The 14394-nt window shown below is 52.9% G+C and overlaps 1 protein-coding gene across 1 annotated transcript in view; it reads left to right on the top strand.

Moving 5' to 3' along the window:
• Positions 1–14394, top strand: part of OSBPL10 (oxysterol binding protein like 10) — a 309953-nt gene that overhangs the window by 275117 nt on the left and 20442 nt on the right. Inside the window, exon 8 of the mRNA XM_078432426.2 lies at positions 13671–14148. Coding sequence (XP_078288552.1) covers positions 13671–14148 — 478 coding nt within the window. The remainder of the gene's footprint in view (positions 1–13670; positions 14149–14394) is intronic.

The following is a 14394-nucleotide window of genomic DNA, read 5'->3' as shown; positions in this document are numbered from 1 at the left end:
CTGGATTCCAGAGAACAGCGGGGGGGGGGGGGGGGGGGGGTGGGGTGGGGGGGGGGGTGGGAGATTCTTTGAAGAGGAACTCACCACTTAGGGGAAACAGAGGAGTTGGGAGCTTCAAAGATGACAGAAAAGCCTTTTCTGCACAGTGTTTTTCTGTGTTTGAATGTGAGTGTGTCTGATATTCTGGGGAAAAGTGGCACTTTAAACAAAACAGTGGCTTCACACTGGGGAGGCCTGACCTCAGAAGGTTCCCTGCCTTGGCCGCTCTCCGCCCTCTTCTTCGATCTGCCCGTCAAGCTGTGAAGACCTGTTCTGCATTATCCTGCCCGATTCCCTACATTTCAGCCTTGTAGCTCTAGAATGCTCCTGTCCTTTTTACTAGAGGGATCATTTAAATGCTTGCCTTTTAAAAAGCTACTGCTTTTATTCTTGTGGATTCATAGACACTTGAGTAGAGCTTGAGTTGAGATCTGGTGGAAGGAATGTGGGTAATTACACCGGTATGATCTAAAACCACATTTCCAAACTGTGGGTCGTGGCCCATTTAGTCGGTTATAAAACCAACGTAGAGGGTCAGATGATCACTTCTAAAAAATGAAATCAAATACGACGGAAAATCTCAGAGCGCGCCGCACATGAACTTTTTATCTTAGTTCGGTTGACACGTGTAGTGGGTCACAACATAAGACATATTCTCCTTGTGGATCATATTAAAAAAAATTTTGTAAAACAGTGATGTAGAATCATGGAGGGTATAGGAAAGAGAACGTCAGAGTCGCTGAAGTTGTCCAGGTCCGATGTGGAATAATACAATAAAAGGCCGAAGGGACTGACTTACAGCAGGTTGAGGGTCTGAGAGATATCACATTACGGCTGTTTTATTTAAAAATAAATCCTAGGAACGGTGCATCTTCTGTTATTATTTTGTTAGGATATAATTGCTGTGCGTTTCTGGAGCCATGGTTCGTTCCTAAAAGAGCAAACGTTATGTTTATCCACTACTCAGCGGGCGCTTTGAGAGAAAAGCTTTTCTGGCCCATAGCTCATTCACTTTTTTGCTGGGGAGAAGCTATTATTCAAAAAGCAAGGGAGGGTTTGATGAGCTGGAATACTTGTGAGAGGAAGAGGTACGCCTCCCACCCCATCAGAGAAAGGTTGACGAAAGGCCCTCTTTCCTTATTGTCGCCTTTTCTCTTCTTGACGTTTGCCCGTGCCATGAAGTTAAGCTCGTGCTAACTTGGCAATGGAAGCACTTAGCCTGAATGGAGCCTCCGATGAGCAGGCAGATTAAATCTTCTTTGGCTCCAGGATGGAGCTCTGGTCCCTCTCCATGAAACAACTGTATCGCTCCGTCTTTCAGGAAGCGGGAAGTATCGACACGTCCACAAGTCACCGACACGCGTGGGCATCTGGTGCCGCATTTTGCCTTAGTTAATGAACTGTGGCCACCAGACAGGGCCGGTTTCGTGGACGTGTGACCGGTGGAGTCCCACCGCCCCCCATGCCCAGAGGCATCCCATGCTGGATTGAAGGTTCTGCTGTTGCCCTCTTGAAATTCTTAAGAATTATGAAGAAGGGGACTTCCATTTTCATTTTTCACTTTGCCCCAGAAAACATGCGGCTGGTCCTGCCTCTGGAAGCACTCCTGTGCGCCCCCCTTCCTCAGCCGGCCTCCCATAACCCCGGGTTGCCGGTGAGTACCTCCGCTGTGTCACCTCTGCATGTCCACAAATCGCGGGTAGCCTGGAAAGGAGACGGAGAAAGGAGGACCCGCAGAAAGATGGTGGGCCACGGGAGGGCTCTTTGAGTTAGGGACATTTAGGTTGAGCCTGAAGGATGAGTGGGCATTCGTGGAAGGAGTGAGAGGAAGGGCGTTCCTGGTGGAGGGAACAGCATGGGCAAAGCTGCAGAGCATCAGGCGGTGTGGCCAGAGTGCAGCATGTGCTGGTGAGTGGCACCGTTGAACCTGGAGTGGGTGGTGGCGTCAGATCCTGCGGGACTTGTGGGTCACGTGGAGCTGGGTGAACCTGATCCTGAGGGCAACGGGAAAGCTTTGGAGGGTGTGAGGCTGGTGAGACACGCCACGTCGTGTTCAGGAGCTGCTCTGCTCCAACCCGGGCTCCAGGGAGCGGGGCCCCGGGATACAGTTTGGAGCTTGGCAGTATCCGACCTTTTCAACCTAGTTTTCGGGAACGTGAAAGACAACATTTAGTAGCGCCTGTGCTCGCATATTCGTTGAGCAGCCTACCTGCCAGGTAGTGTTCTAGACGCCGAGAATGCGGCAGTGAACAAAACGTTCCGATTCCACACCCTCCTAGAGCTCGGGTGATAACGGAAGGAGGCAGGCGGCAAACGAGAGAAGAGAAAAGAGTACAGAGGTGGGAAGAGCAGCGCAGAGAAGCAGAGCCCGGCAGTGGAGGCGGGGACAGGCCCCCCTAGAGATGCTGCTCAGGGTGGATTCTCCCAGGTGACACCGGAGTAGAGACGAGATTCGGGTGAGGAGGTCCGCAGGAGATGGCGTATGGCAGTCTGTTCTGGCCAGAGGGGACAGCGGGTGAAGAAGGCCCGTGATGGCCCTTGTCTGGCATGTTGAGGGTAAGCAGGGACGCCAGTGTGATCGAATCAGAATGCCCCAGTTGGCGGGAAGGGAAGCTGGCAAGACAGGAGGGCTGGGGCCGGGGTGGGGGTGGGTGCTTCCTAGGACGCTGTAAGGACTTGGGATGTTTCTCCGAGTGGCGTGGTGGCCGCTGGAGAGTTTTGAGCAAAGGAATGCATGGCCTTTCTTGTACTTCTAAAAGATTATTTTGACTCTTGGGTTGGAAGGTAAACTGGGACAGGGCGAGGAGTGGGGTGCGGGCAGCAGGGGAAAGAGTAGAAACGGGGAGGAGGTGAGAGATGATGGCGGAGTGGCCGATGTCCCAATAGGGTATGGATGTGCCGATTGGATGTGGAGTGTGAGGGAAAGAGGAATAAGGAATGACTCTTCAGGTTGCGATCTGAGCAGCCGGGATAAGAAAAGCTAGAGCTGCCCTTTGTTTCGGTTACCCACTGCTGAGGGATTAACCACCTCAAATGTAGTGGCTGAAAATCACCATTTTGTTTGTTCACAGTCGCACCATCTGAGTTGGGCTCGGCTGGGCAGTTCTGCTGTCGGTCTTGCCAAAGGCTGCTCGTGTGTCTCTCGTCAGTTGGCCGGTTGGTTGTGGGCTGGACTTGGCTGGGACAGCTGGGCTTCTCTCTCTCCACGAAGTCTTAGGATCTCTCTGTTTCTCTCTCTCTCTCTCTCTCTCTCTCTCCTTGTATCCCTCTCACATGGTCTGTCTAGCTGGGAAGCCAGACATCTTACACGGTGGCTCAAAGTTCCCGTGAGGACAAGTGTGAAGCTGATAAGCCTTTTTAAAACTTAGACTCCATGGGGCGCCTGGGTGGCTCAGTCGGTTGAGTGTCCGACTTCAGCTCAGGTCACGATCTCACGGTCTGTGAGTTCGAGCCCCGCGTCGGGCTCTGGACTGATGGCCCAGAGCCTGGAGCCTGCTTCTGATTCTGTGTCTCCCTCTCTCTCTGCTCCTCCCCCGTTCATGCTCTGTCTCTCTCTGTCTCAAAAATAAATAAAAGTTAAAAAAAAATTAAAAATATAAAACTTAGACTCCTGGGGGCGCCTGGGTGGCTCAGTCGGTTGAGCGTCCGACTCTTGATTTTGGCTCAGGTCATGATCTCGTGGTTCGTAAGTTCGAGTCCTACTTCGGGCTCAGCACTGACAATGCAGAGCCTGCTTGGGATTCTCTCTCTCTCTCCCTCTCTGCCTCTGCCCCTCCCTCTCTCTCTCAGAATAAATAAGCAATAAAACCCAAGCCTCCGAAGTGGCACAGTGTCACTTCCCCTGTACCGATCAAAGCAAGTGTGCATTCCGGGAGCTGGAGCTGTGGTTCATTGGGGGCCACCAGGGCCTCTCATGACCACCGCCCTTTACGGAGAAGGGGAAGACCATGGGAAGATGTTGGGGGACATCACAAATTTATCGTGGCTCTCTCAGGTCTGAGATGTCCATTCATTAGGCTTCCAAGGAGAGAGGATGTGTAGGCAGTTGGTATAGAAGTCTGGGGCTTATGGGTGAGGTTCAGGTACAAGTTTGAGAACAAATAAGGAACCGAATGCGTTTGAGGCCAGGAGTCGGGAATGGGTTCCTCTAGGAAGTGAGTAGAGATGCAGGGATGAGTCGTGTGACGCCCGAATATATAGAGATTGGGGACACGAGAAGGATCCAGGAGAGGAGGCTGAGAAGGGCGAGCCCGTGAGCTAGGACAGAAACCAGAGGAGCGTGATGTCATGGAAGCTACGGGAAGAGGGTCCTTCCAGGAGAAAGGAGCCATGGGCCGTGTGGATCTGCTGTGGAGGCGTCGAGAAGGGTCAGGCCTGGGAAGGGACCATGGTTTGTTTCTGTCAGGGTCTGATGGGGTGGGTTCGAGGGAGAATAGGAGGAACAGGGCCAGCCGGGAGTAAAGATGCTGTTCCAAGAGCTTTTGTATAGTAAAAGGGGAGCAGAAGGTTGGGTGCAGGCAGGAGGCAGACCTGGAATTGGGAGGCTTGGTTTCTGAAGATGTCTGGGTGCTAGTGGGAGTGGAGAGGAGCGGGAGGGGGAGGGGCGGGGTGGCCGCAGGGACCTGAGGAGCCAGAGGGCGTGGGGCCCAGAGTGTGGGCAGAGGATCACCCTCTGACGGGAGGGTACAGAACCCCGGGGCACAGACACCGGGAAAGGGGCGGGAGAGCCAGGGTTAACCAGGTGGGTTGGCTGCGCCCTAGCCGAGTTCCCTAACCTGGCTGCCTCAGTTTCTCTCCTGTGAGCTAGGGGCAGCTGTGCCTTCCACGGGGCTGCTCCTGTGCACATGCAGCCGGTGTGCGAGGGCTTCCGAGCAGGGCCTGGTGCACAGTAGGTGCTGCGGCGATCGTGTGCAGCTCTCCGTGGACGGCTGCGCTTCTCCCGGTGACAAAAGAAGCAAGGGAGACGCGAGGAAAAGGGAGGCTTGAGAGGGATTGGAAGTCGGGTGGGGGACAGCAGTAAAAGGGTGTTCATTTCAGGGAGATCTAGAAGGTTAGGAGGGTGGCCACGTGCTACCACGGGGCACTTAAGGTTGCTCGGTCACGGATGGAAAGAGAGACCATGCAGCGTGTTGTCTCCTTCCCTCCAGGAAGCTGTGGCCGGAAGGGAGGCTGCGAGAGAGTGGTGGACAGAAGAGGGTCAACAGGCTGTCAGTCTTGGAGGGGCCGGGATGAGAGAGTGAGGTGGGACCTCAGGGGTAACGGGTGGAGAGAGGAATGCTTCAAACCGAGATATGGAGGACGGTGGTAGTTACGGATAGCAACGAGGTCTAGGGTGTGCCGATTTGTGACCTACGGGGATTCCTCTGGGAAGGAGGGTGGTTAGTCTAAACCCCAGTTTTACAGGATCAGGCGGGAGGGAGATCATCTCCAACAGCGGATTTTGAACCTTTCCTGATGGCACAGCTGATTCCATAGAGTAGGTGGCAGTTTTGAGGGTACCGACTGTGGTTAAAATAGTGCAAGGTAGGGGTGCCTGGGTGGCTCCATCGGTTAAGCGTCCGACTCTTGGTTTTGGCTCAGGTCATCATCAGATCTCGCGGTTTGTGGGTTCAAGCCCTACATCGGACTCCACGCTGACAGTGCAGAATCTGCTGGGGATTCTCTCTCTCTCCACCTCTCCCCTGCTCGTGCGTGTGCACGCGCTCCTCTCTACATAAAAATAAATTTAAAAAACCTAAAAAGTGCAAGACAGAGAGGGAGGATTGGGCTCTCCTCAGGCGATGAGGTCCCTGACCCTGAAGATACACGATGCATATCCCATTGTTACCTGAAACTGGGCTCACCTCTCCGTGGGTGTCGAGCCAGAAGACAGCCAAGCCAAAGACGAGGAAGAAGAAGGATTTTACTTGCAACAGATAAAAGAGAACACCAGGGATCTTTCCCAAAGCAGTGTCTCCCTAAACAACAAAATGAGGGAAGTTTAAAGCTAAGGGTGAGACGTATTCACGAAGGGACTTGCACAGTGGGGAATACAGCGTGGAATTGGGGCAGAAGTCATCTTAAGGTGACAGAGTTCAGGTCAAGGTCAGGGGGGCCGGCAAGGGTCAGCATCCCTAGGTCTCGGACTCCACTCGGTCTGGCAGAGGAAAGATGACTCAAGAATGTGCATCAAGTCCATCTTCTGAACCAGCACTGGGAGACTTACCACTGACTTATTGTCTCTGATAAGACTGTCTCTTCTTCGCCCGATAGCAGCTGTAGGTTCTTACCTCCTTTCACAAGGTGGCGGGTGGGGGTGCCTAAAACGACTGTTTTTATGTCAGGAAAGCTACGTCTCCTTTTTATTTTTCCAGGGACCCCTAACTTTCTGCTCACACCAGCAATTATGGTGGACAGGGTTCTCACTTTGAGAGAGAAGCTTGCCCGCACAGTTCTTAGGCTTCGGTGAATTCTCCAAGAATCGCTTGAATTGTTCCAGCAGAACTATTTGTCAAACCAGGTGGTGATTAACGCACCGGTGTAGTCCGTTGCCCCTGCGTGTGACAGACCCCCTACAGCAAACAGCCGTGTGCTCACCGGCACGTGGGAGGAAGCGAACGCCGTCATCAGCCGTGTCGTCCACGACGGCTGCCTGACCTTCCGCCAAGTTGCTACATTGTCAGGGCCCAACTCAACTGGTGTGACTGGTCACATGTCTCTCGGCGGCTTCTGGATCCTGTAATGACATGGTAGACATCTTCGAATGTACAGGTTTTCTCCTTTTTGTTTTGTTTGTTTTTTGGGGTTTTTTGAGAGCGCACACATGCGAGTGGGGGAGGGGTGGTGGGCGAGCGGGAGAGCGAGGGAGCGAGGATGAGAATCCCAAGCAGGCTCCACGCCCAGCACAGAGCCCGACGGGGGGGCTCGAGCTCATGAACCACGAGACCGTGATCTGAGCTGAAGTCAAGAGTCGGACGCTCAACCGACTGAGCCACCCAGGCGCCCTCGGCTTTTCTCCCGGCTACGTTGCCAGGTTCAGTCATGTTTGCAAAAAGATGAGTGTTGCTGTGCTTGAGCTCCTCCTTCAGAGGGGGCGACTTTTGTGAGAAGGGTCCGAAGGGCCTGGGTTCACCCTGGAGCTGAACCCAGCGCAGCTGTGGGTACTCGGGGTTCTCTTCCCGCCAAGTGTTGCGTCCGCTTCCCGATGCCTTTGGCTCTTCTCTCCGAATCTTGTTTTTAATACGCTGTCAAGCAAAGCCCACTTCCTGTCCTGAGATGCTTGCCTTTCCGTAGAAAACCCAGCAGTAACCTGGCCTCCTGTCGGTGTGAATCTGTGTCTGGAGGGAGGCGGCATGTCTCCTGCCCACACTTCCTGCCTATGTTATTGGCAGGAGCTCATCGGCCCTGCTTTTCTAGGAAGACTTCCAGTGAGTGAGGGCGAGCCTTCTGGCCTCCTGGGGGCAGTGAGGGATCCAGCACAGGCCTTGACCCAGCAGAACTGGTTCTCATTCCGGCTCCCTACTTGTTTGGCCTTTCTGGGCTGGAGTTTTCTCATGTGTAAAATGGAATTGTCATACCTGCTCACAGTTATTCAGGAGATCAAACAAGATCACGTGAAGCCCAAAGCACGGTGCCTGGCTTGAGTTCCACATATGGCTTAAGTTGGAAACATTCATACGTTCTTACCACACTTTCCCTGCTTTACACAGTTATTTCTCCTTTTGCTCCAATAATTCAGTGTTTGCAGAAGCATCAGAGGCGGTCCCAAGGGTTGCTCTGGTCATTGAGACTTTGGCTTCAGCTTTGTCACTGAAACGTTTTGTGACAAGTTTTTGTCTGATCCACACTGTTCTTAGCTTCCCCGGGCCTCTAGGTGAAGTAGACGATCGCTGTTTACAACAGCCACCAGCAGAATGAGCCTGTACTGTGTGCTCGGTGGGCACTGGGCTGACTTTGCACTGTCATGTGATCCTCACAAAAACCTGGAAGGTTGGTATTCTTCTGTCTCCCATTTTACAGCAGAGGAATTGAGTCTTGGAGAGATGACCTTGCCCCAGTAGACATGACCGCAGCCGCCCGGAGATGAGCGTCAGCTCACGGCTTCCGATTCCCTAACGCAAGCCAACATCTGGGACTCGGAGGGAACACAGGAGTTGATTTTCGCAGATGCTTCTCCCTCTATGTAGTAAATATCTTCTTGGAAAAAAGGAAAATTTTATTTCAAACTCTTCCCATCCGGTCGAAGTTTTAACGAATGCCTTTCCCGATGTCCCAAGCACTGTGAGATCATGTGAAGGGAGCCGGCACTTTAAGGAAAGCCAGGGGAGCATCCCGTTGGCTAAGTAAAGAAATCTTTGCCAGTATGAATTATGTAGGCTTTACTTTGTAAGCTTGGATTTTTGTGTACATCCCCTTAAAGGAGTACATAGATCAATCTCGGTGGGTAGTTTCAGCCTCTCTGTGCCTGCTTGTTTGCACCGGCTGGGTCTGCCAGTCTACGGACAGAGTGTTTTGTAGATGATTCTCAAGGTTATTAAGTTAACTGATGTTTCTTTGGAGAAAATTGCACCTGCCCTTGGCCTTGCTTTGCAGAAACCTTCTGCGTTCCTGTATTAAGGGGAAGGGACAGACTCTCACTCTTTCTGGGGGCCCTCTTTCTCGATGGGCGATCAATTATTTCCAAGTTCTAAGAGCCCAGCCTGAAGATTAGTTACTTACTTCTAGATTGATGCAACTTTAAACGTAATTAATTGTTTTCCGAGTCCCGAATGCAGAGCTTTGCTTTTTTTTTTTTTTCTTTCCCCAGAGTCGTTCATTGTCTTAATTATGTTAATGGAAGAAAAGGCAGCCCTTATTGATGGCTCGATAAATCTGCAGTAGGGATTTCAGCCATTTGGATGCTGTCGGTCTGAACAGCTGGGCCATCACTCACGTCTCCATTGGAGGCAGACAGCCCAATTAGCACTCACCGCTTCTTGGCTCTGTACCTCCAGTGTCCATTGCCCAAGGAACAGATGATTAAGCGACTTATTTGCAAAGGCACGCACACAAGGCAGGGAGATCGTACGAGAGATAGAAATCGGCTTTAACGAAAAGTATGTTACCCTGCCCAAAACGTTCAGGATGCTGGTTTTGAAAGCCATTGACCTGATATTCTGTGCAAAGCACCAAAAAGACAGACCAGTAGGCGACGGAAGAAGAAATGGTCATTCCGCCTCCAGTCCATTCTCTTCCATCTTTCCAGGTATTCTGCTTTTTCCAGATCTGACAAAGCAGCAGCATCATTTCCAAGTGGAGAATATATACCCAGTGGGTTGGATTTGCTGTTGCCTGGGAGACCACATTCCCTGAGTCTGCAGTTCTGGGAGGGTTGTCTCTGAAAATTGATAAGTTCTGGGGCACCTGAGTGGCTCCGCTGGTTGAGCATCCGACTCTTGATTTCTCAGCCGACTCTTGATTTCAGCTCAGGTCAGGATCCCAGGGTCGTGGGATGGAGCCCCACGTCCGGATCTACTCTGAGCATGGATCCTGCTTAAGCTTCTCTCTCTCCCCCTGCCCCTCTCCCCGATTCATGCGCTCTCTCTTTCAGATTAAAAACAAAATCTTTTTGGATCCGTTGTCAGATCCTGCATCCCCAGTAGAGCCTTTTCTCTTTTCCCTCCGCCTTTTTGCCTCTTTTCTGGTCTATGAGAGCACTACAAATAGTACAGGTGACTTCAGGTAACCTTTGCCTCTGTTCGCTGGTTGTTAACATTTTGCTGCTTTGCCTTTCTTCTTCCTTCTCTCCTCTCTCCCACTCTCTCGACTTCTGTCTTCCTCTTCTCTCGCTGTGCAGCCCCATATACCCACCTGCGTGTATGAGCGTATGTCTGTTTTCAGAGTATGTTGGCAGATGTGACGGTTCTGTCCCCGAGTATCCCCCGAGGGCGAGGACATTCTCCCACACGTCGCACTTGGCACACCCGGGAAGAGGAACATTGATGCAATACTATTTCGTGTATGCCCACGGGACAAACTTCCCAGATCGTCCCAGGAATGCTCTTCATCCCAAGGAGCATTGGCGACGCCGTGAGGGAGACATGTGGGGGTGCGGTGAGCGTGTGAAGGAGGGGTTGTTGGTTTAGCCTCGGGAGCAGGGGCTGTCAGAAACAGCTCCGCAGAGGAGGTCACCCTTGAGCGGAGTTCCAGTCTGTCACTTAGACAAGGCAGGAGGAGGGCAGAAAAGGGAAAGAGGACTGAGTGTGCGGGGTGGGGAGGGGGGAACGGGTACTTGTAAGGGGAGGGCTGGGGGCAGAAAGTGAGGGATGATGTCCCACTAGAGGGATGCGAGGGCCAGGCTGGACTTCATTTATCTCTTGTAGAGATTCAAGAGATGGGTCTGGTGATGGTGTGGAGAAGAAATCAAGGTGGGCCTGACAGAAAGTTGGAAGGCCAGTTAGGAAGTCGTAGCTGCACTCTTCCAGGCGGGGGCGCTCTGCTTGCGTTTCTTAACTGCCGATGGTCTCCCTCCTGGTGGTAATTAACACTCACGATAGTTTTTGGATGGGTGGATTGCCCAGTCATTCCGGGAAGAGTAGAATGGACTAGGGAGTGGGGCCCATGTGCCACTTCCTGCCCCCTGCTTATGACAGTAGATGAGGTGGCTTGGGGTCTCAGTTTGTCCAGTGAACTCTAACCCCCCTAGTCCACTGAGGGAGAGAAAATGCTCCTGTTGGCCCGAAGCAGATAATCGTGATGTGTCGGGTAACGGGCAGAACTTTGGGTGGCAGTTGGGAGCTCAAGGTTCCTGCATGGTGCCTTCTCTCCCCACTGCCCGTCTCTGTCCCCTCACCTGTGAGACCATGGCATTAGACTCCATCACCCTGAGGGTCCCTTTCAGTTCTGATGTTAAGTGATCTGGAGTGACGAGTGGAGTTCTTTTTCCTATTGATTTGTTTTAATCCCTTAGCCCCCGGAGTTCAGAAATGCTAAGTTGGGGGAATTGCCTTACATTCTCTCCCTTTTCAGAAGTATATACTGAGAGAGCAACCACTGTGGGCAGTTCTCTCCTTGTAATTGCTTTTTTTTTTTTTAATGTTTATTTATTTTTGAGAGAGACAGCGTGAGCAGGGGACGGGCAGAGAGAGAGGGAAACACAGAATCCATAGCAGGTTCCAGGCTCCGAGCTGTCAGCACAGGGCCTGACACGGACCTTGAACCCAAGGACTGCGAGATCATGACCTCCGCCGAAGTTGGACGCTCAACCTTCTGAGCCACCCAGGCGCCCTTCTTTCCTTGTAATTTCAATCTCGGCTACAAACTCGAGAATTCTCCTTGTCGAGAGCTGAAATTGTGGCCAGAGAAGCCCCAGTCCACAGGTGCAGAGAAAGGTGCAAGTCAGGGACGCGGAGTCCCCTTCATGGGAGTTGTGTCTGTCAGGGCTGACCCCCCTCCTGGTAATTCTGCCCTTTCCCTCCTCGGTTCCCTCATGATCACAGCGTCCTGCCAGGGAAGGGAGCGGGCAGGAAATGGAGCCGTTTGGGGAAGGCCTGGAGGTGCAGACGTTTGTGGCTTCTTTTCCTTTTTAGTTGGTTTGGCCTCATCGGGCGTCTTTCCAGGGCTGCGTAAATCCGCAGTCCCTGCACAGGCTGTCTGGCGGAGCTCCCGGGGGAGACTTTGGGCAGCTCTGGGGGCAGGAGAGGGAGCGACGATGAGTGTTTGGGGCAGCTTCTGCCTCCCCTTTACTCTGCCATTGGTCACCTGCCTGGAGGGAGGCCACGGGGAGAGTGCGGCTGCCTGGTCCCCCGAGAGCCCCACTGGAAGAGCAGACGGAGGACCTGTCCCCACAAAAGACACAGGAAGTAATACCGGTGGCATCTGAGCCAGAATGGACTTTCGTATGGCCAGCTCAGGTCCTCCAGCAGCCAGATTCTCGATTTCATCAAGTTTTGGCTGAAAGAAAACGAGAACATCGCCATTAATTTGCATAGCTATCTCTTAAATAATGTTTTTTTTCTTCCAGTATATTGTAAGAGCAAAGCAGAAAGATACTGAGGAAAGAATGTAAAAATCACTCCGTTCTGACCCCAAGAAATACATGGTACCATTTGGGGTCTTTTTATGGCACGGAGATTGTGTAACGTGTCGAACTTTCCAGCTGGCTGCTTTTTACCTAACGCGTGTACATAAACTTCCCTCTGGCATAGTGTGGAACGGAAAGAACAGCGTTAATACAGATGCCAGTGTCACTTCCTCAGTGGGCTGGGCTTTCTCCAGTTGCCACTGAAATTTCTGTGCTTTGATCTCCTGTCTGCCCGTCTGTCTCTTCCTCTCGGGACATCTCGCTTCCATTGTATCTCCTTCTTTTGCTGGGAAGCATCTGAGCCAACTGAGGCGGGGGCAGGGTGGCAGATCTGTAAGCCTTCTGCTGTTTGTGGTCAGTGAATGTTTTCTCAGCTGGGTACTATGTGAAGGAAAGACAGACGCAGTCACGCAGTCACGTAAGGAGGGAGCGTAAGCCCGCCCTGTGGCCTTGAACCGGTGTGGCTCCCCACCCCCGTCTCTCTCGGAGTCAGGGAGGAGCCATGGCCAGCCCTCTGGCTTCGAAATCCTGTGACTCCCTACCAGGAGGAGAACGTGAGATCGTCCGGGCTGTGCCCGGCTGCCACGTGGGTGGAATACGGATACCCTTCTAACCAAGTCACGTCAAGTTCACCGTAGAGCACGAGAGACAGGCTTGCTCTGTTCCGCATGTCAGCGATAGTAACGAGTGATCTGCTTTCCAGACCGGTTTCAGAATGTCCTTCATTTGCTTTGACCGACCTCCTCCCTGGGGCTGTATGGGCACCTGAGTGACCGCCTGGATCCATTTTGGATCAAGGAGGAGTCTCTTTGTCTCGTCCCATCCAGATCTCTCCTCCTCTTTAGTGGTGGTGCTGAAAACAGACCCAGGAGTGGCCGCCGTGCCGGTCCATTTACCAGAAGATTCCGTAGTAAGTGCCAGCCCACTTCTTTGTAACTTCCGCTTACTTCTTCTGGCCCAGCCTTGCACGGCAGCCTCCATAAATGGCCCCTCTGCTCCACGACAGCTCTCGGGACATTTGCTTGCTAATCGGCCTTGCCTCCCAGAGACCTGCTCCGCCTTGATCGTGTCGGGATTTATACGCTACTCTTTCAACCAAGGTCTCCAGAAGCCACTCTTAGGGATGCTATGTGCTGGTCTACTTGGACCCCCTTTGATGAGGTGCCAACAAGCGCCCAGTATCCATGTTTGTGGGGAGGCACTGAGCACCCCCCTTAGTTGTGCCCGATGTCGGGAAGCAAAGAAAAAAGCCCTTCCGAGCTCTCTTCCTCACGGGTGTAAGTAACGAGGAGTAAAAGAGGGTTTTGTGTGGCCGTGGTGGAGAGGGAGGCAGAGACCGCTGTTCAGGTCCAGAGGGGCAGAGAGGAAAGCCTGTCAGAACCGTCTTGTCCGCGACGGTGGGTGGGCGATGTGCCGTCACCGCGGCCACGTCTCATTTCTCTGACGTCGTTTCCCCTGGCTTGTCGTTGGTACACGAATCAAAAGAAACCGTTCCCTGGCTTAGGCCGTGATGGCTTTGCGGATGGCGGCTGCAGCCTCTCTCATGCAGTCACAGGGACTCCTGTCTGACTTTGTCCCCTTCCGCATGTAGGTGGTGCTTCCCACGTTCATCCTGGAGAAGCGATCCTTGCTGGAGATGTATGCCGACTTCATGGCGCACCCAGACCTGCTGCTGGCCATCACTGCCGGAGCCACGCCAGAGGAGAGAGTCATTTGCTTTGTGGAGTATTACCTCACAGCCTTCCATGAGGGCCGCAAGGGGGCCTTGGCCAAGAAGCCCTATAACCCCATCATCGGCGAGACGTTTCACTGCTCCTGGGAAGTCCCCAAGGACAGGGTCAAGCCAAAGAGGACTGCCCCCCACTCTCCCGCTAGCCACGAACACCCGATGGCCGAGGACCCTTCCAAAAGCTACAAACTCAGGTTCGTGGCTGAGCAGGTGTCCCATCACCCGCCCATCTCCTGCTTCTACTGTGAGTGCAAGGAGAAGAGACTGTGCGTCAACACTCACATATGGACCAAAAGCAAGTTCATGGGCATGTCCGTGGGGGTCTCCATGATAGGGGAAGGTAAGCCACGTCGTACATTTGATGGCGCTCGGCTCTTCTGTGGGGACGTCTGTATACTTGAGGATGATTCTGTGTGCGGACCTGTTTTTAGTTTGTTTTGCAGTTGAGGGTGAGTGGGAGCTTGGGTGGTAAAGAGGGATAGGTTTTGTTATTTTGGGACCAGGGCCTGGTAATTTCCCAGTGGGGCCAAGGTCACGGGCTAGATGGGACACACCTGGATCTTTACACGTGATGCGTGGGGGGAGG

Source organism: Panthera onca, chromosome C2 (genome assembly GCF_046562875.1).
Source record: "Panthera onca isolate mPanOnc1 chromosome C2, mPanOnc1 haplotype 2, whole genome shotgun sequence".
In the NCBI taxonomy this organism is placed as follows: Eukaryota; Metazoa; Chordata; class Mammalia; order Carnivora; family Felidae; genus Panthera; species Panthera onca.
The sequence above is the reverse complement of the archived record's forward strand: the minus strand, read 5'-3'. Positions and strand labels throughout refer to the sequence as shown.